The sequence below is a fragment of the Canis lupus genome, chromosome 18, assembly GCF_003254725.2.
Source record: "Canis lupus dingo isolate Sandy chromosome 18, ASM325472v2, whole genome shotgun sequence".
Classification (NCBI taxonomy): domain Eukaryota; kingdom Metazoa; phylum Chordata; class Mammalia; order Carnivora; family Canidae; genus Canis; species Canis lupus.
Window position 1 is genome coordinate 55,369,977 of NC_064260.1, and position 22,670 is coordinate 55,392,646.

The 22,670-nt window shown below is 56.8% G+C and overlaps 2 protein-coding genes across 5 annotated transcripts; one reads left to right on the forward strand and one right to left on the reverse strand.

Moving 5' to 3' along the window:
* The first annotated feature begins 4,440 nt into the window (after window positions 1–4,440).
* Window positions 4,441–14,394, forward strand: PTGDR2 (prostaglandin D2 receptor 2). Of its 4 annotated transcripts, XM_049096547.1 has the most exons (7): window positions 4,441–4,815; window positions 4,950–5,006; window positions 6,125–6,247; window positions 8,135–8,254; window positions 8,391–10,455; window positions 11,110–11,236; window positions 12,608–14,394. In XM_049096547.1, exon 7 carries the CDS (start codon window positions 12,616–12,618, stop codon window positions 13,816–13,818), a length of 1,203 nt encoding a protein of 400 aa, XP_048952504.1. In that variant the 5' UTR covers window positions 4,441–4,815; window positions 4,950–5,006; window positions 6,125–6,247; window positions 8,135–8,254; window positions 8,391–10,455; window positions 11,110–11,236; window positions 12,608–12,615; the 3' UTR covers window positions 13,819–14,394. The 4 variants fall into 4 exon arrangements, with proteins under 4 accessions (XP_048952504.1, XP_048952503.1, XP_025301650.1 ...); XM_049096546.1 differs by lacking the exons at window positions 4,950–5,006; window positions 6,125–6,247 and having other exon boundaries at window positions 4,446–4,815; XM_025445865.3 differs by lacking the exons at window positions 4,950–5,006; window positions 6,125–6,247 and having other exon boundaries at window positions 4,456–4,815; window positions 8,135–10,455.
* Window positions 14,395–15,091: 697 nt separating this feature from the next.
* Window positions 15,092–20,905, reverse strand: CCDC86 (coiled-coil domain containing 86). Its single transcript, XM_025445866.3, has 4 exons — window positions 20,282–20,905; window positions 17,666–17,795; window positions 16,121–16,195; window positions 15,092–15,927 (listed from the first exon to the last, which is right to left on the reverse strand). The coding sequence occupies exons 1-4, from the start codon at window positions 20,845–20,847 to the stop codon at window positions 15,808–15,810; spliced, it is 891 nt and encodes a 296-aa protein (XP_025301651.1). The 5' UTR covers window positions 20,848–20,905; the 3' UTR covers window positions 15,092–15,807.
* Between the last annotated feature and the right edge of the window lie 1,765 nt (window positions 20,906–22,670).

The window sequence follows — 22,670 nt, forward strand, 5'->3', positions numbered from 1 at the left end:
CCTGGTTAGGTCACTAACTGGGTTTTGGGGGCATCTGTGCAGGCCCCAGAGGCCGTGATGCTGTCCCTGCCCTGAGAGCAGGCAGATGGATGGGGGCAACAGGCTGGTAAACAGACTGTAGCCCCTCGTGGGGCTCTCCTGACCATCAGGACGATTGACAGGATGTGGCTGTTACTAATGGAAAATAACGATGGACGATAAACATAACGTGGCCTCCTGGATGGGATCCTGGAGCAGAACCAGACCGTAGGTAAAAGCTTAGGAAGCAGACTTAGGTTAATACCAGTGAATCAACAGTGGTTCCTTAACTATAATAAACACACTCCCTGAGTGTGAGCGTCACCATATGGGACCCTGGGTGCAGTGCACATGGGACCTCTGTGCTTAAATCTGGAACAGTTTTGAGAAAAAAGTCTATTAACCACAAGAAGGCTGGCTCACAGGTGACAATGCCTCACTCAAGGCCTCATTACCACTATCCTCATTTTGGTGGGGTGCCTCCCCCGGGCCTGGCAGAGTCGGCTCTGCCAAAGCCAGTAAACCCCACTGAGCGTGAGTCGCAGTAGGGCAGCATGTAGCTTGGTCGTTAAGAGTCTGAAGATCTGGGCAGCCCTGGTGGCGCAGCGGTTTAGTACTGCCTGCAGTCTAGGGCATGATCCTGGGGTCACTGGATCAAGTCCCACATCGGGCTCCCTGCATGGAGCCTGCTTCTCCCTCTGCCTGTGTCTCTGCTTCTCTCTCTCTGTCTCTATGAATAAATAAATAAAATTAAAAAAAAAAAAGAGTCTGAAGATCTACACGTGGCCAACAGACACATGAGAACATACTCCACATCACTCGGCAGCAGGGAAACACAAATCAAAACCACAATGAGATCCCACCTCACACCCGTCAGAATGGCTACAATTAATAAGTCAGGAAATGACGGATGTTGGCGAGGATGAGGAGAAAGGGGAACCCTCCTGCACTGTTGGTGGGAATGTGAACTGGGGCAGCCACTCTGGAAAACTGTGTGGAGGTTCCTCAAGAAGTTCCTTATGACCCAGCAATTGCACTGCTGGCAATTTACCCCAAAGATACAAATGTATTGATCTGAAGGGGCACCTGCACCCCAAAGTTTCTAGCAGCAATGTCCACAATAGCCAAACTATGGAAAGAGCCCAGATGTCCATCGACAGATGAATGGATAAAGGAGATGTGGTAGATATATACACAGTGGAATATTATAACTCATCAAAAAAAAAAAGAAATTTTTCCATTTGCAATGACGTAGATGGAGCTGGAGGGTATTATGCTAAGCGGAATAAGTCAATCAAAGAAAGACAATTATCATGAGATCTCACTCATACGTGGAATTTAAGAAACAAAACAGATCACTAAGGGAAGAGAGAAAAGATGAAATCAGAGAGGGAGATAAACCATAAGAGACTCTTAATTATAGGAAACAAACTGAGGGCTGCTGGAGGGAGAGGGGTGGGGGGATGGGGTCACTGGGTGATGGGCGTGAGGGAAGGCAGGTGATGTAGTTAGTGAGCACTGGGTGTTATATAAGACTGATGAGGGACGCCTGGGTGGCTCAGCGGTTGAGAGTCTGCCTTTGGCACAGGTTGTGATCCTGGGTCCTGGGATCGAGTCCCACATTGGACTCCCCACAGGGAGCCTGCTTCTCCCTCTGCCTGTGTCTCTGCCTCTCTCTCTGTGTCTCGCATGAATAAATAAAATATTAAAAAAAAAAAAGGCTGATGAGTCCCTGACCTCTACCTTTGAAAATACATTATATGTTAGTTAATTGAATTTAAAATTTAAAAAAAGATAAAAAGTGTATTTCTGACCTCAAATATCTAAGATAATCACTAAGTATTAAAATAAGGGCTTTACCTCTGTCCAGTTCTGCTATAAGACTCTTACTATAAAGAAATATGAATATTGGAAAAAAAAAAAAGTCTGGCTCCAATCGAGCCCCTACCTCCTTCTAGCCTTGGCTGGGGCACATCCATTTCTGGGATCATCTTCCTGCTTGTGAACTGGGGATGAGAATGCTTGCCTCATAGTGTGGACAGAAGGACGGGCAGTGACCAAGATTGGGTGTGACAAATTCTACATGATCGCGATTTAGTGCTTGAACTTCATTGTGATTAGACCTGAAGAGGGGGAAGCTTGGAGGATCGCCCTGGGTACAGAGCAAGCGAGGCACAGACTGGGATGGTGGTGGTGGAAGTCAGACGTGTAGGAGGCACAGGGGTGGTGGTGGGAGTACTTTGTTGAGGCAGAAGGGAATTTGGGGTGAAAAGGGCATAGGGCTGCAAACAGTGGATTTCAGGCTCATTGGGGTCCCCAGAGGGGTAAGGGCTGTTGAGGTGGGTTTTTCCTGAAGGACAGTGGAAGGCTTTAAACTTTTTATTTTGAAATCATTTCAGACTTACCAAAAACATTTTCCATATACCCTTCACTCAGGTCCTTCAAATATTGTTAAAAACAGGACAAGAGGCCCCTAATGGAGTCACTTATGCTAAGCCCCATGTCAATAAAACAATTAGTTTTGGCTCTCCCAGAAATGGAAGCTTAAACCAGTCAAAAAAAAAAAAAAAAAAAAAAAGGAATCCCCTGATTAGTACTGGCTAGTAATCTGCTGCCCAACAGACCACTGCCATCCCCTAAAGGAAAGTGACCTTGCAATTAGCCGACTAGTGGAAGTCTTTTGGGGCAGCTCCTCAGGGCTGCCTGACTCATGAATGGCTGCATAAAGCCAATAGGACGTTTAAACTTTACTCAACTGAATTTTGTTTTTTAACAGTGTCTTTTTATGTTTGTTTTAGTTCTTTTGCTTTCCATATGTATAGAGACACCCACATCCACACTTTCTTCCGTGACATTTGAGAGCTGTCTGTAGATGGCTCTCCTCTTACCCTGAACACTGCAGTGTGGCACTTCCTAAAATATAAGTAAAATGATCAAAACCAGGAAATCCACATTGGTATAACACAAATGTCTAATTTACAAACCGTATTCAATTTACCAACTGGCCTAGTCATGACTCTTACAGCAAAGGAGAAAGCTTTTTTCCTAGACCAGGATCCAACGTGAGGCCAAGATCACGCTTCCTTACCCTCCTCCAGCCTGGGACCATCCCTCTGTCATTCTTTGTTCTTCATACCCTTGATGTCTTGAGGAGTCCAGTCACTTTACAGAATGGCCCTTGCATGGGTTTATTTGGTGTTTCCTCCTGATTAGACTCAGGCTATGCATTCTTGGCAGCCGTATTAGTTTGCTAGGGCTGCTGTAACAGAATAGCATAGGCACACGGGGGGCTTCAACGATCGAAACATTTTCTCACAGTTCTAGCGGCTGGAAGTCCAAGATCAAGGTGTCAGCAGGTTTGGTTTCCTCTGCAGTCACTCTCCTCGACTTGCAGAGGGCCGCTCCTCCCCTGTCCTCACGTGGTCTTTCCGCTGTGTGCACACATCCCTCGTGTCTCTGTGAGACCCCATTTCTTTTCCTTATAACAACACTGGTCAGATCGGATTACAGCCTATCCTCACAGGCTCACCTCTTAAGGCCCTGCCTCCAAGTACGGCCCCATTTTCGGGTGCTGGGGGTTAGGGCTTCCACATATGAGTGGGGGGGTCACAGTTGTGCCCTTCACGGGCAGGAATAGCCCGGAAGGGACGCTGTGTCCTTCTCAGGACATTCTCTCAGCAGGCTCACCGTACTGGTTTGTCCTATTAGTGCGGAGATAAGTTTGAATGCTTGGGTAACATGGGGTCTGCTGGGTGCCTCCGCTGTACCATTACTGTTTCTCTTTGCACGTGGGAAGTACCTGATAGGGAGACCCTCCGAGACCCCTGTGTGCGACCATCCTGCTCCTCAGCAGACATTCACCCAGGTGTGGTGGTTTCCCGGCTCTATCATCCCTTCCCCCTGTGCCTGTGTCCTGCTGTAGCCCAGAGCTCTTGCTGAGGGCAGCGGTGGGAGTTTCAGGCGGCGGAGAGAGCCCCAGCCAGAGGAGCTGAGAACCTGGATTCTATTCTGCTGCTCAGGAGTGAAAGGACCTTCTGCCATCTGTAACGTAGGAATGGGAATGATTATGGTGGGGATGAAACTAGATACACAGAAAGCTCCATGTGCGTGAGGGCAGCGTGTCTCCTAAGGGCCTGGAAAGGCAAGAAAAAAACAAGGGAACTTCCTAATGGGTAAGGGCAGAAGGATGTTTTTATATTTTGTTTTTTTTTAAAAGATTTTATTTATTTATTCATGAGAGACATAGAGAGAGGCAGAAACACAGGCAGAGGGAGAGGTAGGCTCCCTGTGGGGAGCCCGATGTGGGACTCGATCCCAGGACCCCAGGATCATGCCCTGAGGTGAAGGCAGACGCTCAACCACTGAGCCTCCCAGGTGCCCCCAGAAGGATGCCTTTGAGAAAAGTTGTGCCAAACTGTCCTGGAAGGTGGGGAGGGGGAGCCCTGAACACTTGGTTAGGATTCCGATTCTTGCCCTAGCTCACCGGCACTAGAGCTCATCAGCCGGAGAAGGATGCCAGCTCCTCGGCTCACCCCACCAGATGCTTATGACATCACACATGGTTTAACCAGCGGTCCAGGGAATGGTCCCCAAGGGAACGCATCCCCCAGCTTCCTTGGAAAAATCACCCACTCACTGACTCGATTTTCTCATCTGTGTAACGGCGCGGGCCAGGAACAGTGCCTGCCTTGTAGGCTTGCTGTGAAGATGAAGTAAGAAGACCCACGGAGGGCAGCTGCATCGCTGGCGTACAAGAGCAATACAAGCCACCACTGTTTTGATTGCTGAGGAAAGAAGGTCAGATCAGAGTGACCTGACTTGGGATCTTGGCTTCCCACTTGGCCTCTTTCTAAACCTGTTTGTCTATCTCTTAGCTTTTTACATTTCTTTTTTTCTTGTTTTTAAAGTGGGGCTTCAATTTCTTTCTGTAGGATGGAATTAGGAACAAGATCAACTTGTGGGTGCCGAGAGCCTGAAGGGCTCCCTGAGTGAGTCCCCATTCTGCCTGCTTGTGAGAGCCAGGGACAGAGAGAGGGTGCCCCAGGGAGGAGGACTGGGCCTCTTCCGGCTGGAAAGACAAGGGTGGTTATGAGGTTTATATGAGCTTATCAGGCAAAGTGCTTAGCTAGCTACCTGGCACACAGTAAGCACCCCATAAATGTGAGATGTGAGATACTGCTACGTGTACTGGGGTGAGTGGTGTGGCCCTCAGAGGGTATGTCCACACTGTAACCCCTGGAGACTGGGAAAATGACATTGTTTGGAAAAAAGGGGCTTTGCAGATAAAATTGAGTTAAGGATCTCCGTGAGATCGTCATGGATTTGTTGGTAGGGCCTTAATCCAGTGGCCAGTGCCCTTAGGAGAGACACATGGGGAGAAGACCATATGAAGTGGAGGCAGAGCCTGCAGGGATGTAGCGCCAAGGGAAGGAGCCCTGGGGGGTACCAGAGTTGAAGGAGGCAAGGGAAGAGCCTTACCTTGGGACCTTAGTGGGAATGGTCCTGCTGAGTCCTACATGCCAGACTTCGGGCCTTCAGAATGAAGGAACAGCACAGTTCTGTTGTTTTCAGCCATCAGGCCAGTGGTATTTTGCTATGGCAGCCCTAGGGTGCTAATCCACGAAGGCAGGTTTTACAGGGACTGACAGGCATATGTATGGGCCTGAGAGAATCAACAATAACAGGAAGTTCTTGTGTGGTGCCCACCATGGGGGAGAACAGTCAGAGTGAGTGGCATTAGGACACAGGCAAGGACGCATCCAGAACGGGTCACCCTATGTCTACCCGCCAATACTAGAGATTCATTCTGTTTAGCGGACATTCACTGGGGCCCCTGCACACATCAGGCCCTCTGCTTGGCTTTAGTGAGGAGCTGATGAAATAGGAACAGTCTCTGTCCTCAAGTCGTGAGGGTGGTGGAGCAGCTGAGTGAGAAAGTCAGCACAGAGGGCAACAAGGCAGTATAGAAAGTGAGGCAGGGATGCGGGAGCGAGGAATGGGAGGTAGGGTCTGAGGGGATCAGCAAAGGCTTCCCAGAGGAGGTGACCTCTGGGCGGGGTTTTAAAAGGGTGAATAGGGGGACAAACTAGTACTTGTTGTGCCCAAGATTGTGAATCCGAGAAACCACCGAGAAGCCGACACCGATGCAAACACACGAGGGTTTATTTACAAGCTCGGGCTTGGGTTCCAAGTGCACCCGACACAGCGGAGCAGGGACTTGGACCCCGAGGTGGGTTACAGCAGGGTTTTTATGGGCTGGTCTAGGGGATTTTCAGAAGGGATGGAAGAATTTCTTAAGCGCTGTTTTCATTCCAATACGGGACTTTCAGTCTCTGTCAAGGGCGTTCTGTGGTTTTTCCTGTAAAGTTCAGCTCTTATTCACAGGGGCCTGAGATGGCTGTACTTGTGCTAATGCTAAACTTGAGGCAGAATGGCCTTAATTTTCTCGGCCTCCACAGTATTCTCAAGCTGGGAGCAAACAGTATAAGAAGAGCCCAGAGATAGCCTGGCCTGCACAGGGTGTTGGGAGGTGCTGATAAATACCAATGGATGTGGGCTATGACTGGGGAGTGCCAGAAACAGAAGGGGAGAGGTGCTGGGACCAGACCACCCAGCGCCTTAATGGCCAACACAGAATTAGGCCTCCTCTCGAGCTCCATCTAGGCTTTCCGCGAGGTCAAGTCACATGGCCTCCCTGCTGCTTGTGGGCGACGCCAGGGCCTCCTGGGCAAGGGGGTTGGTGGAGTCTAGGGCAGGTTCTACCTGCTTCCTGCTATGCCTCTCACTTCCTGTTTGATGAACTTCTGTAAAAAAGTCAGAAAGGAAAAAGGAAGTCTACTTCCTAAGGTAGGAGCAGGGGGAGAAAGGTGGGGAGAAACGGGAAGAAGCTGGGGGATGCGTTCCCTTGGGGACCATTCCCTGGACCGCTGGTTAAACCATGTGTGATGTCATAAGCAACCTCTTGGGAGCCTGAGACACTCAGCGTCTGGGAAAGAGGGACTGCAGGATGGGGCAGGGGAGAGGACTAAGGGATTCCACCCAGCAGCCGTGTAAAGGCGCTGGGGTGGCTGGAGATGACGGGGATGCTGGGGATGAGGGGAAGGTGCAGGCGCTGGTGTCCTCCCACAGGCTGCAGAGACCCAGGAGTAGTCTGCTGGGCTCGGGTTTGTCTCCCTGCCTGCAATGGCTGAGATCACAGAGATGGACCTGATTTCTGCTCTCACTGGCTGGGACAGCAAGCTTCAGGCCACAGAGAAGCTTGTGCTTCAGGGACTCGGGCCTGTGCCCAGGGTGGGTGGGAGGGGTTATTGGACAGGTGGCCAGGGCTGGGCTGAAGACCCCCCACCTTTCCCCAGCCGCTCATCCCAGGGCTCGGAGAAGCCCACCCCATGTGGCCCCGTGGGCAGCTACATCCCCACTCCTCAGGTGGGGACACCAGCTTCCCTGAGAGTGAGGCTCCTGAATCTCTATACCCTCAGGTGGGCCCCTCTCCCCTCCCTGGGCTCCCACACATTCTATCCGGGGAAGCACAGCCCCATTGGGGCCCACAAGTCAGCATCGCTGCAGATGGCTGCCATGACAATGACCATTCCCGCCTTGACCGCCTGGAGCCCAGAGGTTCTGCGGGTTGCTTCTTAGCACGGCCTTCTTGGCTCCCAAAATCAAGTTTGCAGCAAATGCGGAGGTGGAAGATGCAAATGTAATGTCCAGAGTCAGGAAGAGGTTGACATGGAAACCCAGTGCACTAAAATAACTAAGTGGCAGCTGGCTCTTGCATCATCCCTCGGTGGCCAGCTCTGGGCTGGGTGCTGGGCTCAGCATCCCGACACTCACAGCGGGGAGGGGAGGCATTCAGGAAAGCCCCTGGGTAGCAGTGAGCAGCTCTCCCGTGTGGAGCTGCTGCTCTCTGCTCCCAGCACCCCAGGCCTAAGGACTCTGACTCTCCTTTCTGGGGGGATCAGTGTTCTCCACGCTCTCTTCAGTACCGGGGGCTGCTGGGAGCCTGACAGAAATGCAATGTGACCCTCTGGGGGAGAGGCCCTGGGCTTGACCTGCCCTCTGGGAGGCCCGATGTGTGCTCAGCTGAGCTGAGACTTGCTGGTCTGTCCTGTTTCAGGCACTTCCCAGAGGACCCTAGTCACCCTCTACCAGACTCTACCCTCCTTGAAGGACCCTCAGCAGTCCTGGGGTCCTCCTCCTGGCAACACCAGCCTGACACTGTGGAAGGCTCTACAAGGTTCTCCGGTTGGATTCTCTCCTAAAACCCATCCTGAGCTCTTGATGCCTGGTCACTGGGGCCCCTGGTCCCTACTTCCAGCCAGCAAGCCCCACCTAAGGCTCCCTTCCCCTCTTTGCTTCTGTCTACCCCCAAGGCGCTCTCTGAGGGGCAGACGCTGGCTCCTCGTTCCTGATGCTTTTGCCTCCCGGTCCCAACATCCTACACGCAGGGACCCAGGGACCGTGGCACTGCGGCTCCACTCCGGGAAGAATGCAGAAAGGTCCATCTCCCCCGTGGGAGTGTAGCCGAGGGGCCAAAAGAACCAACGTTACTGCCTCCTTGGCGGGATGAGCACTGGGTGTCATACTATATGTTGGCAAATCAAACTCCAATAAAAAAAAAATCTACAAAAAGAAAGAAAGAAAGAAACTGTCTTAGGGTCTTGCACATCTGGACGACTTTTGTTTGTTTTAGCAACTTTCATAAGTGACTCCTCAGGAGCCAGCACAGGGATTGCAGGGTTGGCAACAGGAGTTGGGGAAAGGTCAGAGGAGTAGAGGTGTCAGGTAAGGAGGCCATTAGCAGGGCTGCTGCAGGAGGTTGTGCAGATGTTCACTGCACAAGGGTGCCGGATGGAGGAGGCAAGGGAGGGCTGTGGTCCTGAGAGGGGGCTCAAGCCTGACACTCCCCTGCCGAAATGTGCCCACAGGAAGGAAGGGGGGACTCTTTCTCAGCCCCAGGAGCAGTCTGTGCACCAATCCTTGCGTTTTGGGGCAGGGGCTGTACAGAAGGAGTCCCTCTTCAAAATTCTACTTGACTGCTTGTGAAGTCACTTGCCCAAGGTCACACAGCTCGGGGGTGGCAGAGCCAGATCCACACGCAGGCACTCTGGCCAGACTCCCTGAGCTCGCCACCACACTACACTGACTGCCCGGCCTCGGAAGATGTCTGTGGGCCTGCAGGTTGGGGGTGGAGGTGGGTGGGGCGGGGGCACTTTCTCCAAAGCAGGATGGAAACATCTGCCCATTTTCTAGGGAGGGCTGCCGGCACTCGGCACTCGTCTTGGGAAGACCAGGCCCTCCGTGACCTACAGGAAAGGAGACTTCCCAGCATGATACTCTGGATAATCAAGTCACTTAATGATCTGCCGTCTTGGGCTGCCATAAAAAAATGTGACCCTTGTCAAAAGGTCACAGGTTTTCACCCATTCTTCAGTCAGGATCGCAGGTTCTCCGCAAGTTGATTAAGTGCCAGGCCCCGTGATGGAGCCTGGGTCTAAGTGGAAGATTCCTGCAGAGTCAATCCCCTGGGAGGGAGTGCCCTTGCCTTGATGTGGAGGCACTGAGTTTTTAGATTTGGTTTACTCAGTTTTACTTCTGAGGTGCTGGGACGCTAAGCTTGAATGAATGGTTCCTGACCCCAGGAGGCTGGGTCCTTGAAGACCTGGAGAACAACTAAATGCAAACTCGGATGGTTCTGTAAGCTCATCTTAGGGCTCTGAGCCCATTTTAAATCAAAGCTGTATTGCCCTTGCCCTACAGCCTCTACCCCCTCCCCCCCAGGGGAGAAAAGACCTGTTTTCCATGAGCACTGACTGTGTGCCTGGCACTCTGAGCGAGGTTCAAGCTGCCAAGCTTTTTGGGGATACAGACGGCAAAACCGGGGCCCTGCAAGGGGAAGTGGCTTAGCTCCCAGCTAGGGCTGCAGGGGTGGCCTGCCTTCTGCTCTCCCCACTGCTGACCCTGCCTTCCTGAGGATTCTGGGGTCAGGAGAGGGCAGCCCAGGCCAGTGGACGCATGCACGAGATGTCCTCTGCCTCGTCCACCTTCCCTACACGGCGGCCGCCTCGATCACAGCCCCTCATGCACACTTCCATTCCCCCACACGCACCCGCACCACCCTGGGGCTTCTGCAAGCCTCTTGTGGAAGGGGATAGGGGTGCACAGGGGCTGCCAGCAGTTCTGTCCCTTTCTCATTGATGGAGACTAACGTTACTAGAATACCAGCGTGACAACTCACCCTCTGCTGTCCCCGCCTCCCCACCCCACCCCTAAACACACAAACACACACACACACACACTCTGGGGCGGATAGCCATTTCCTCCCTCAGCCTCACTCCCCTGCCTCTGCCTGCCTGGTGCCACAGCACCTCCTCATCCGGCTGCCAAGGGGAGCGGACTGTCTCCAGGGCTGGAAACCTGTGCTCCTTCTGTGCCCAGGTAAGGAAGTGATGGCAGAGGGGTGGGCAGCCTTAGTGCCCTCTGAACCCATAAAGGAAGGCACAGTTTTGCCAGGGGAGCAGCTCCTTACAGCTAGCAGAGAGTCGGGTTTACCAAAGACCAGGGGGGACAAGCTGCTGGAAGAAGGGAAGGGCATGGAAACCACACAGGCAGTGTGGGTGGGAGCATTACAGGAGCAGTTTTAGGGTAACCGACTCGAAAAGCTTGCGTTCTCTACCCCTAACCCACACCAGAGCAGGATCCTAGCTGCTGGGTTCCCTGGGGATCTCAGTGGGCTGTCTCCATGCAGCCAGAAAGATCAAACTGGATGGGTCCTGGGGGTGTAGCAGGACTGTGTTCTCGGTGTCCCCACGAGACCTGGCCAAGGGGCTGCTGAAGGGAATGTCTTGGTGCAGAGAGGGGATAGTGCTCATTTGTCTGCTGGGTGGAGTCCCAGCTGCTTGCTGCTGCTGAGCCACGATGGGCAAGTTGCTATGTTTCTGAGTCTTAGTTAACTCCTCTGAAACACGGGGTTTCACATGATCACCGTGTTGCAGAGTCACTCTGCAAACTCTAAAGCTTGGGAAGCATGAGCATTCTCAGGGAGCACAGGCCCCGCTGCTCCCCACTCACCTACCTACCTGCGGTCTCCAGCTCCAAGGGCTCATCTGCCTGGAAGAGTCTAGTTTGATTCCCAGGGGCCTCACCTCACAAAGGACCGCAGTACCTGGAGAAAAGTGCGGATTTCCTCATCTTAGCCAACAGTGTTTCCCCTGGAAATGTGAGTACTAAAGACCATCCCCCACTTCCCTTGCTTCTTCCTCCATCGAAGCTCCCTTATAGCAGGAATGCAGGGAAGAGGACAGGCTGAGCCCTAAACAGTTGCTCCTCTACTTGCCAGTGTTATTTGGGTGGCTTGGGTCTCAGTTTACTCCCCTGTAAAATGAGATGGAGTGAAGTTCTGAGCCTTTCTTCTCGAGTCCTGAGCCAGAGAGCACCTACGTAAGGGGCCTACTGGAGTCGCTGGCACATCGTGGGGCCCCAGAACAATCTGAGTCCCCAACCCCTGCTGCCTAGCCCCTAGTTCCCTAATTCTTGCCTGCAGCCTCCCCTCTGCTCTCCCCAGTCTCAACCAGCTTTGCATCCGGTGGTCTTGGGTTTTTGAGGAGGCTGTGGGTGTGCACATCTGTCAGACGCTGGCTTCCCCAGCATTTACCTGAGAAGTTGCTCAGTTAATATCTGCTGAATGAGTGAGTCGCTGAGCAAATAGATGAGCAGGCTGGGCTTCCCCAAGGAGTGGGGAGCCGGCACATGGGCTCGGCTTCCCCGGGTAGGGGACAGTTCTCTAACCCTATTGGGCCTCCAGGGCCCTAGTCTGGTAGTTCCTCATGCCCAGCTCTCTCCTCTCTCTTATCTTATTTCCTCTCCAACTACCAGAGTAGGGGCTGGCTCCACAGTTCAAGGCTAACACACCCAACCTACCCCTGCTGTGGGAGAAAAGGGCCAACTGGAGAAGCTGCAGAGCCAAGATCTGAGCGTGGGACAGGCAGGGAGGGCACGTCCCTTAAAGGCACAGGCTTCTCCCACTCCCCTTCCCCAGGCCAGCTGACATCTCAGGTGGGGAACGCTGCAGGGATGGGGAAAAGGAATCCTGCGTGGCCTGGCTTTGTATCCGTTTCCATGTGACCCGAGGGGGCCTGCGGAATAGCGATCTCAACGCCGTGCTCGCTCAGGCGTACATATACTAAAGTAATCTCAACATCGATGCGGTGCTTTCTGCGCGCCGGTTCCGCTCTCAGTGCTCATGTCTGTAAACTGGCCGGACACGCCCGGCAGCCCTAGGAGCTAGGGCCGGTTATGAGCTGACATCCACGTCACAGACGAAGAAACAGGCTCGGGAAGGTTAAATGGCTTGCCCGAGTTTGCACAGTGAGCGGGGTGTGTGTGTGTGTGTGTGTGTGTGTGTGTGTGTGCAGCTGGGATGTAATTCCCCCCACCTTACCGTCTTTGCTCAATTTCCCTGATCCCTCCCCCTGTCCCCACCCTCCAGGCTTCATCTCTACAGTTCACGGGTGGGATTCCAACGTCCTGGGGGAGGGGGTCCCCAGCTGCCAGGCGCCACCTACCTCAGAGCCCCTTCTCTCCGCCACAGAGCCTGCCATGTCGGCCAACGCCACCCTGAAGCCCCTCTGCCCCATCCTGGAGCAGATGAGCCGCATCCAAAGCCACAGCAACTCCAGCATGCGCTACATGGACCACGCTTCGGTGCTGCTGCACGGGCTGGCCTCGCTGCTGGGCCTGACGGAGAACGGACTCATCCTTTTCGTGGTGGGCTGCCGCATGCGCCAGACCGTGGTCACCACCTGGGTGCTGCACCTGGCGCTGTCGGACCTGCTGGCCACCGCCACCCTGCCCTTCTTCACGTACTTCCTGGCGGTGGGCCACTCGTGGGAGCTGGGCACCACGTTCTGCAAGCTGCACTCCTCCATCTTCTTCCTCAACATGTTCGCCAGCGGCTTCCTGCTCAGCGCCATCAGCCTGGACCGCTGCCTGCAGGTGGTGCGGCCAGTGTGGGCGCAGAACCACCGGACGGTCGCCATGGCCCACAGGGTCTGCCTGGGGCTCTGGGCGCTGGCGGTGCTCAACACTGTGCCCTACTTCGTGTTCCGGGACACCATCCCGCGGCTCGACGGCCGCATCATGTGCTACTACAACGTGCTGCTTCTGAACCCGGGGCCCGACCGCGACGCCACGTGCAACACGCGCCAGGCAGCCCTGGCCGTCAGCAAGTTCCTGGTGGCCTTCGTCGTGCCACTGGCCATCATCGCCTCCAGCCACTTTCTCGTGAGCGCGCAGCTGTGTCACCGCGGCCGCCGGCGGCCCAGCCGCTTCGTGCGCCTGGTGGCGGCCGTGGTGGCGGCCTTCGCGCTCTGCTGGGGGCCCTACCACGTGTTCAGCTTGCTGGAGGCCCGCGCGCACGCCGACCCCTCGCTGCGGCCTCTCGTGTGGCGCGGCCTGCCCTTCGTCACCAGCCTGGCCTTCCTCAACAGCGTGATCAACCCGCTGCTCTACGTGCTCACCTGCCCCGACGTGCTGCGCAAACTGCGGCGCTCGCTGCGGAGCGTGCTGGAGAGTGTGCTGCTGGACGACAGCGAGCTGGGCGGCCCGGGCAGCGGGCGCCGCCGCCGCTCCTCTGGGCCCCGCCAGGCCCCCGGCGCCCGCGCGCCACCGCCCCCGTCCGGGCCCGCACGCCTGCTTGCCTGGCTGCAGGGCGGCCGCGGGCGGTCAGCGCAGAGGGCCCGGTCCAGGTCCCAGGACGAGAGGGGCCCCCTGAACCGGGCGCTGAGCACCGCGTCGGGGTAGAGCGCAGCGACCGGGCACAAGAGCGCCCCGGGGGCGGGCAGGCGAGCCGGGCTCCGCGGCCCAACGCGCCTCCGGGGCCTCCGTCCCATCTAGAACCGTCAGGGCCCAGGGCGGGCGCCCGGATTCTGCACTTCACCGAGCTCCCAGGAGGCGAAGTGAGCGCTGCTGGTCAGCGGACCCCAGGGACCAGCGCAGGCGGGAAACCATAGATTGCTCCGACTTGAGAGGGGTGGCCACCCCTTCCTGGGGCTCAGGGCTCAGCTCCGCCTGATGGTCGGAGGGGGAAGGAGGTAAAGATCTTCACAGGAAACCAGCCATTGCGTTTCGGAGTAGCAAACCGGGACAAAGGTTTGGGAAGCACTGGTCTGGTCTAACTTGTCACGCAGTCACCTACCCCACGTTTGTTGAGATGCTCGATCCCAGGGACGGGTTCTGTCAGCCCCAACTTCTACTCATGATCCAACTGAGGCACACACAGGCCGGGCCACTAGCCCAAAGTGCAGGGTCTGCATACTCACTGCTGTGCATGCCGAGGTTCCATCGTCCCTTAGTAAGTGCAAAGCGCCCCCCCCCCCCCCCCCCGGACATACCCAAGGTACTGAAGATCTGGCTGTAAGGGGCCCCATATCTCTACCCTTCTGACCCCGCACCACCCAAGGGGTTTATAAGGTATCGAAGGTACCGTGGTCAGCCTCGGCTAATCCAAGTGCAGCGGGCATCTCTGCTGAAGGTCTTCTCATTCTTAGTATTTGAGTGTGCGCAGCAGCCTCCGAGACCACAGCACATGACATGTACAGGCCGGTATTCCATGGGATGCCCCGTGGGCAACGCTGGTAATCCTCATGTTCCCAACACCTGCGTCCCAACCACGTAGGGGCTGGGTGGCTGTCCCTTCCAGGGCGTGGATGTGACGGCCACCTTGGGCCTCCCTTGTTAGCACATCCACTGCGCCAGGTTTCCTCTACCCACCACGCACCAGAGGACAAAGAGCGCTGCACTCGGGTCTGTCCCGGGGCCTGGTGCAGAGCTGTGGCCAGTAACTGGTGGGTGAAATGCTAGTAGAAGAGTGGAGGGAGAGACGTTCTTGGGGTCTGGGTCCAGTGCTGCCTGAGCCACTCCTGGCTGGGGGCCTGAAGGCGGGCGGCCAGCTTACGGTTTCCGCAGCAGGGGCTCAGCAGACTGAACACACACCCATCTTATCACCTTGCCACACTCCCTGCGACCCTCCCCTGCTTCATTTGTAGCACTTCTCACAGTCTGATACACAATACTATTCCTTGTTTATTAGGTTTTTTTCCATCAGAATGAAAAATGCCCCTTTGTGGGCAGGGGCCTCTGTCTGTATTCCCCATACCTAGAATTGTGCCTGTACACAATGGGTGTTCAATAAATATTTTTATTACAGACTGAATGGTCTGAGTGAATCAGATGCCCAGGTAGCCTTCTCACAGTCCAAGAGAGGTGAGAGCGCGCTGGGGGGGCGGGGAACGTCATTCCCCGCAACCTCCTTCACCCTTCCATGTTGAAAACTCGGGGAAACCGGGTTCCAACAGCTGGGTGACAGGGTCAGTGGGCTGCAGAGATGCCCAAGGCAGCCTCTGGGATGGTGCAAGGGGAACTGGTTCCTGACTGCAGTCTCCTGGTCAGGGGCGAACCTGTGACCTTGAGACAGAAATACACATTTTGAAGAGTCACCCTCCAGCTGTCAGCTCCCAAGGAACCAGAGAACTGACTCTTTGTGGTTGTAAGGCACTTGATGAAAGAGGAAGGAGGCAGGGGTGGGCTGAACCTGTTCCCTCCTCTAGTTCTGCCAGGCTCCTGGCTTCCTAGGGCTTGAGAGCCCTCAAAGGCCTATAGCCTCTCTGGGGTGGAGGAGGGTGGCACTAGTGTTGGAGTACCACATCCCACAGAGGCGTGTGACCACTGGCCCGGCAAGTGCCGAGTCTGACATAGCGGTTGGTCACAGGAGACTTCTGGGTTGTCCTGAGCTCAAATCTTGGCTGCTGGCTGCTGGGACGGCTGTTTCTGCAGCAGCGCCAGCGTATCCCTCTTCTGAATGGAGCGAAGCTGTTTCTTCTTTGCCCGCTTGAGCTTGGCGGGGTTTCGGATCTGGGGGTGGTGTGAGAAGAGGGCATTAGTAGGTTGTAGTCTCTGCCCTGTGCCCCAGGGGGAAGGGAGGCTGCCCCACAGGGGTCTGGATCACAGAACAAGGAGAGGTCTCGAGGCAGGGGTGTCGAGGCATCTCGAACACAGTGCCCAGCCTGGCTGCGGTTCAGATCCCCGTGAGCAAGACAACACTCACCACTTGGACAACCTCTGCCCTCCGCTCATTCTCCAGGCGGCGTTTCAGGTTCTCAGCCCGGCGCTGTTTCTTCTCCTGGAACACACAGGGGGATGAGGATTTGAGTCTGGGAGCTGGGACAGCCCTGGTTGCTTAGGTCTCAGAAGAGTCAGAGCTGGCTGAGTTCCCAAGGAGAGGAAAGACCTTCACCTTAGTTCAATTGTTCCTGGTGGTATGTGCGGGGAGGGCCAGCAAGGAGATATGCCTGTGCCCCTGGAACCAGAGGCCCACTGTGGTGGGAAGTTCCTGACTGCAGCCAAGAGGTTGGGCACCTGGTCACGTAGCCTAGATAGGATGGTGGGTAGGGGGCAGTGAGACACAGGTGGCTCCCCCCACCTGGAAGCTTGGGCATACACAGTGGTCTCTTTCCTCCTTCCCACCCTCACAGGGTCCCTAAGGTTTGCCCAGGTGTGGGGCTGGGAGGGGTGGAGGCCATAGGGAAGAGGCTCCCGAGCTGTCTGGCCCTGACTCAAGTCCTGCCTCTGCTACTTCCAAATGGGTGACCTTGGCCAAGCTGCTGAACCTCTCTGTGTGTCAGGTACCCGGCCCAGGGGGGACACTTCAAAGATGGATCTAGGTGGAGTCTTTCTCGGGAATGGGAAGTGCGGTGCCTGCTGTCCCTGGTAGGGCCTGAGGCCACGGCATGGTCAGGAGAGCAGAGGTGGCCTGGGCCCCAGAGGAGGAGAAAGGAGAAGTAAGATATGGGCTCCCGTTGGGGGAAGGGTTGGGCTGGGGGCGCTCCTGGGGGGCGGTGACAAGAAGTCGGGTCTTGCCCAAGAGGGAGTCAGGGCCACACAGGAAGTATGATAAGGAGTCGGCACACAGCAGCAGCCACAGTCTGCAGGGCCTCAGCCACAGGCTGGACTGGTGGGGTGACTCAAAGCAGGGGATGGAGGACTGAACGTACTGGCCTAGCCCCTGCCCTCGGTGGCCAGGTTCAGGGTGAGGTGTTTGACTTCTCCCGTGCCCTGGGATCACTAGGCAAGTAACATCCCTGACAACCCCAGGCCTGGCGTGCTGCCTGCTGGGGCTTCCTGGAGACTGGAAGGGGTCGATGGGAACCTCTAAAGGGGCATTTCTGGCCTGGGGATGAGTGTCAGGGAGCAAGCTGGAGGGAAGTACAGGCACCCACCTTGCTGATAAGTGGTAGCTGTTTCTTGGAGAATGATGGCCACAGTACGAGGGATAAGCCTTTCTCCTATGGAGGTGCGGACCCTGAAGCCCATCTCACCAAATGCTGCTATCAGCAGTGAGAGCCACCATGGGGGTGGGGAGCAGGGGGACTTTGTCCTGGGCTCCTCCCCATACTTGAGTCTCTTACAGAGCCCTGGGCCAAACTGGACCTTCCACTGGGCTTTCCCACCCTGCAGGCCATACTGGACTTCTGCTTCTGGCCAGGCTCCCTGCCTCCCTGTGGCAGTTAGGTGCCCCCTCCAAGGCCTATTACAGCAGTCACCGGCTCAGCTCCCTGAGCTCCAGCCTCAGCCTGGTTGGCCGGCCCCTCACCTGCTGGCGTTTCTCCTTCTCCTCCTCTAAATGCCGGGCGAAGTCCTTGGCCAGCTTCCTCTCCTGCCGTTCCTTCATCTTCTGCTGCCAGGATGTACGCAGGGGCTTGCTCTGTACCATCTGGGAGAACCTGGATGGGAGACCAGGGATGAGTGCTCAGGTCATCCATGGGAGGCCCCCATGCCTCTTCTTCTCTCAGCTCCAGGCTCTGGGCCTTCCTCCTCAGAACCCAGGCAGAACTACATGCTCTCCTGCCTGCTTGCCAGGCAGGCACCCCTCTGGGTCTGCAGAAACGGAGGCAGGAGTGGGCCCCTATCATGCCAGCTGCCATTTCTTAAGCCCTAGTTATGTGTCCCTTTTTACAGAGCAGCAAACCCAAGGCTCAAAAAGGTTAAGTGCCCCAAGTCACCTTGTACCTGAATGGCTGTCAAGACTGAAATCCCTGTGTCTGTGATGAAAGGCCAGACCACACAGTCTTTCTGTAAGGTTCTGCTGCTTCTACCAAGCCAGGTCAGCTTGGGAGCTGATGTTTCTGGAAACAGGGCTCACTTCCTCCGGGGGCAGCCTGTTCCACCTCCTCAGAACGGCGTGGGTGGTATGTGAAAGTGTGGTGGGCATGAGAGGGTATCAGGGGACGTCTTGGATTTCCCAAGTGTTGATAGTAACATCACAGTCCCAGGAGAAATGGGACTACCTCAGTAAGAATGCGTACCGCAAGAACGTATGGGTGGAATAATCAATCTAGGACGTGCTGGGAAATATTCCAGGAAGAAAAATAAAGGAAGGCATGTCATGGAGCAAGACGAAACAAGACCACTGAGCAGGTGAGGAGAATGGGGAGGGTCATGGACTTTGCTCTCCCCTTTCCTGTAGGTCTTTCCTCTTGAGCTATCCGAAGCCCCTCTGGCTGCCCTGTCCTTAGCAGATCCTCTCATAGTGGCCTTTTTTTGTCTCCTCCACCAATTTCTTGACTTATGAAAGAGCTCTTCTCCATCCACTTCCACTATATGGTGCTCCAAATGGTCATAGCAGGCTGGCGGGCTCGCCCTAGCTTCTGAAGGCTGCAGGGCACACAGGACAGAGCCCATTCCCCTCCATGGGAAAGGGTCAATAGGGTCAATACTGCTCTTCTGGGTCATCTTCTCCCCTTCTTGGTCTATAGGAGTCTAGTACACACAGCCCGGGGCTTGACCCCACGCCTATCCATCTTCAGCCTGGTTCTGACCCCAGGAACCCCTCGACTGCTCTCTCCCCCTCTCCCCAAGGACTTCCTGCTGAAGATCTGACATCTTAAGCACAGGACGACGGGGCTGCAGCACACATAGCCTCCCTACCCGTCACGAGAAACCCAAAGGGACAAGGCAGCGAGGACCTGGACACACAGAGCCACAGTTCTGCCAAGCAGAACTTTCTGTTAATGGTGGAAGGAGTCTACACTGACCGTCTGGTAGGGCAGCCACTATTCACACTGGCAGCTGAGCACTTGTGATGAGGCTGGAGTGATGGAGGAATTCAGGGTTTAAGTTTTTACACTTTAATTAGCTTCAATTTAAATTGCCACATGTGCCTGGCAACTAGGCTATTGGGGCAACGCAGTTCCAGAGCACCGGTTTTACAGGGCGGTTGAAGGCAGACAGGCCTGGGTATTAAGGCCTGGATCCACCTTCTACTACGTGGATGACCTTGGACAAAGTAGCTGGAGTTTCAGCGACTTCCCACGTTAAACAGAGACGAGAACGGTTCCTGTTCCAAAGCATGGCAGGAGGACTGAGACAAGAACAAGACTGGAGAAGCATTTTAGCACAGCGGTCTTGCCCGTGGCAGGTGCTCAGTAAACAGTGACCTTCAGAGAGGGGAGATGACACACACCTGAGGAGCCCCGCGCAGGTGGCATTTGGTCTGAGCACGGAAGGGGAGGCTGCGTCCACCGCCTCCGGGCTCGCTCACCACCCGCCGAAGCTGCTTCCTCAAAGACCCCAAACATCAATTCACCGGCCCTTTGGCCACAAGACCGATCTGTAGCTTCTGAACACGTTCTGGTTCTGCTGCCACCGCCTCCTCACTGGTCTCTGCTTTCACCCCTGATGTCGTAGGGTCTGATACCCCCCCCCCATTTCTCTGCACAGCCTCGAGTTCCCCACATGCAAAACGGGGATAACCCTAACACCAGCTGCTTCCCAGTGCTGCGGACGGAGGCGCACTGGTCCCTCTGTCTGCAAGGCCCCTCGCCCTGGCGGGTCCCTGCCGAGATGCCTGGCCGTGTTCTACCCCGTACTACTCTTCCCCACGAGGGGCAAAATCACCGTAAGGGATGCTGGCTGGTTTTTATCAAGGAATGTCTGGTTTCCTTGAATCTGCTTCCCTCACTGCAATGCTTGTTGAATGAACACACAGATCCAGGGCTCCAGGAGAGCATCCCGGAATAACCTTTGTGGGCACCGGCTCGCCCTCCCTGAGACCCCGGAGCATTTTTACCACGTTGTGATCATAATCACCTGCTTGTGTGAGCACCTGCCCCCCCCCCCCCCACCGCCCCGCGCCCTCTCCCTGCAAATGTGAGCTGGCTCCAGGCTACACCGGAGAACCACGTCCCCGCGCGGCCGTCCCCAAGGTCACCTCTTCTTGGAGCCGTCCTTCCACAGCCGCCCCGACTGGGGCTTTCCCTTGGGGATTACAAGGGCCGCCTCCACCTCCTTCAGCTTCTTCGACGCCGCGGCGTGGGCGGCAGGGCCTGTCCGCTTCTTCGCCCCGAGGTCGCTGCTCCCCGTGCGCGTGGCCGGGGCCGGCCGGCTCGGCTCGCGCTGACCCCGCGGGGAGCCGGGGGGCGGGGGCTCCGGGTGAGGCTCCGGGGGGCCCAGCCCCGGCTGGTGTCGCGGAGACCCGGGGGCCGGCTCCGAGTCGAGCTCCCGTCGGGCCTGGGGGAAGCCCGCGGACTCCCCGCGCGGCCCTGGCTGGAGGCCGGGGGGCTCTGGGGCCGCCTCCGGAGGCGTCTGGGGCAGCTCCGGGCCGGGATCTGCGGGGCCCGGCGCCATCGGGGGCGGCCGCCGACCTGCGTCCCGCCGCAGAGCAGGTGCTCCCGGGCCCGGCTCCGGCTGCCGCACGCTCCCAGGGCGCCCGGGCTCCCGCGCGTCTCGTGGGTCCGACCCGGATTCCGCGTCGGGGCCTTCGGGGCGCGCGTCCATGGCCCGGCCGGACGGCCCCGAGCCCCAGCTCACGTGCGGCCTCCGCGGCGGCGCGGCCCGGTGACGTCACAGCGCCGCGCCGGGCGCCGCGAGGGAGATCTCGCGTGGCGTCCGCGTCCGCCTTGCGTGCGAGCAGCTCGTGCTCCCGCGAGACGTGGCAGGAGCGTGCGGAGGAGGAGGGGAGCCCGACGCGGGACTCGAACCCGGGACTCCAGGCTCGCGCCCGGGCCCGGGGCCGGCGCCAAACCGCGGGCCGCTTTGCACGAGCTCTCGGAGCTGCCTGGTGAGCCCCGGGGCTGCACTTCCCTTCCGCCTGCAGTTCCCTGCGGGGCGTGACCCTTCCCCTCCCTTCTCTCGCCCTCCGCTGCCGACTCTGGGCATCTGTGAAGCCGCGGGGGGGGGGGGGGGGGGCTCCTTCAGCCCCAGCCCTGGATCAGCCCCACGATCACATCATCACTGACCTGGTTTTGTTGTTGTTTTTGAAGCCAAGACGGTCCCCAGCCCCGGCGTGCGAGCCCGCCCTCCCCGTCCTCTTCGCGAGGGCCAAGGGAAGCTTTGATTCCTCGCAGCAGTGTCGGAGGAAGGACGTCCTGGAAGCTGCCCAGCTGCGCCCCAGCTCCTCAGTGTTTCCTTAGAGCTGCCTGGGGACGGCCCCCCGGGATCCCAGGACCCTTGGCCAGCTGTCCCCGTGACTGCGCTCACCAGCCGCTGCTTCTCCAGCCGAGGGGTTACGAGAGGGCCTGGGAAGCAGCCCAAGGGTGCTTAGTGCACAGACAAGGGAGGTGGGGCAGACGCGCAGGCCCCCGAGCTGGGCGCCTCCCCACCTGCTGAGTCACTGGCTGACTCCGGAGCATCCCATTGGGCCCAGGGTGCCTTGAGTCCTGATCAAGGAGGAGGTGAGCAAAGGAAAAGCCCAGGCAAAGGCTCCTGGAGGGGAATCCCTTAATACCTCTCGCCCCTCGGCTGAGGCCACACAGCAGGCACCCCGAAGGCGTCCTGATGAGTTCAGCCTGCTGAAGTCACCGCCCCAAGGGTAAGACGATGGCACGAAGCCGTCGCAGCCCTATACAGTAATGATGTGTCTGCCTCTGCCTTCCTGGCCCTCCTCGGTGGTTCTGTCTGCAGTTCTTGGGCAGCTCCGCTTCCCACTGCGGAAGCAACGAGGACCATCCCTCCTCACTCAGCTCTCCCAGCCCCCAACTCTTGGTTCCTTCAATTCTCTGCTCCAGCCTGGAGGCCCGGATGCCTGCCACTCAGAATCAAGCCTAGTGTGCATTCCAGGGTGGCTGGAGGAGACTGTTTCTGCTCCCTGCTCCCTGAGCCCCTGTCCTCAGCTGGAGGGGTTACTCACAAAGGCCAGGTAGATTGTACCCAGCGGGCCCTGCTTCGAATACTCCAGAGTGTGGGGTCTCAGGTGCCTGCCAGGGTGGTGTGAGGAAGGGAGCTGTTTTATAGACATTTTTTGCTTCAGGGTGGAGGCATCAGGTGAATTCTGGCCCCCAGCCCTCCACTGCCTCCTGAAACTTGGTTTGTCAGTGTTGTTATACATGGTGTTCAGGAGTGCAGGGGAGATGCCTCAATTTTTCAGAAAAGCCTGATGTGGCAGTCACTGTTGGGACTCCTCTGCTTTCTACCGCAATCATCCTGGCCTCCATGCCCTTGGGAGTGGGGAAACGCTGCTGAGGGATTCTCTGCCCTCCACAGGGGCCCCCAGCAGGACCGAGCCCTGCGGAGGAGGCTGAGAAGGCAACCTGATCATTCATGCATGCTTTTTTAGCTTCTTCCCGGTCCCTGCCTCACTTTCTCACTCCCTTGCAGGTGCT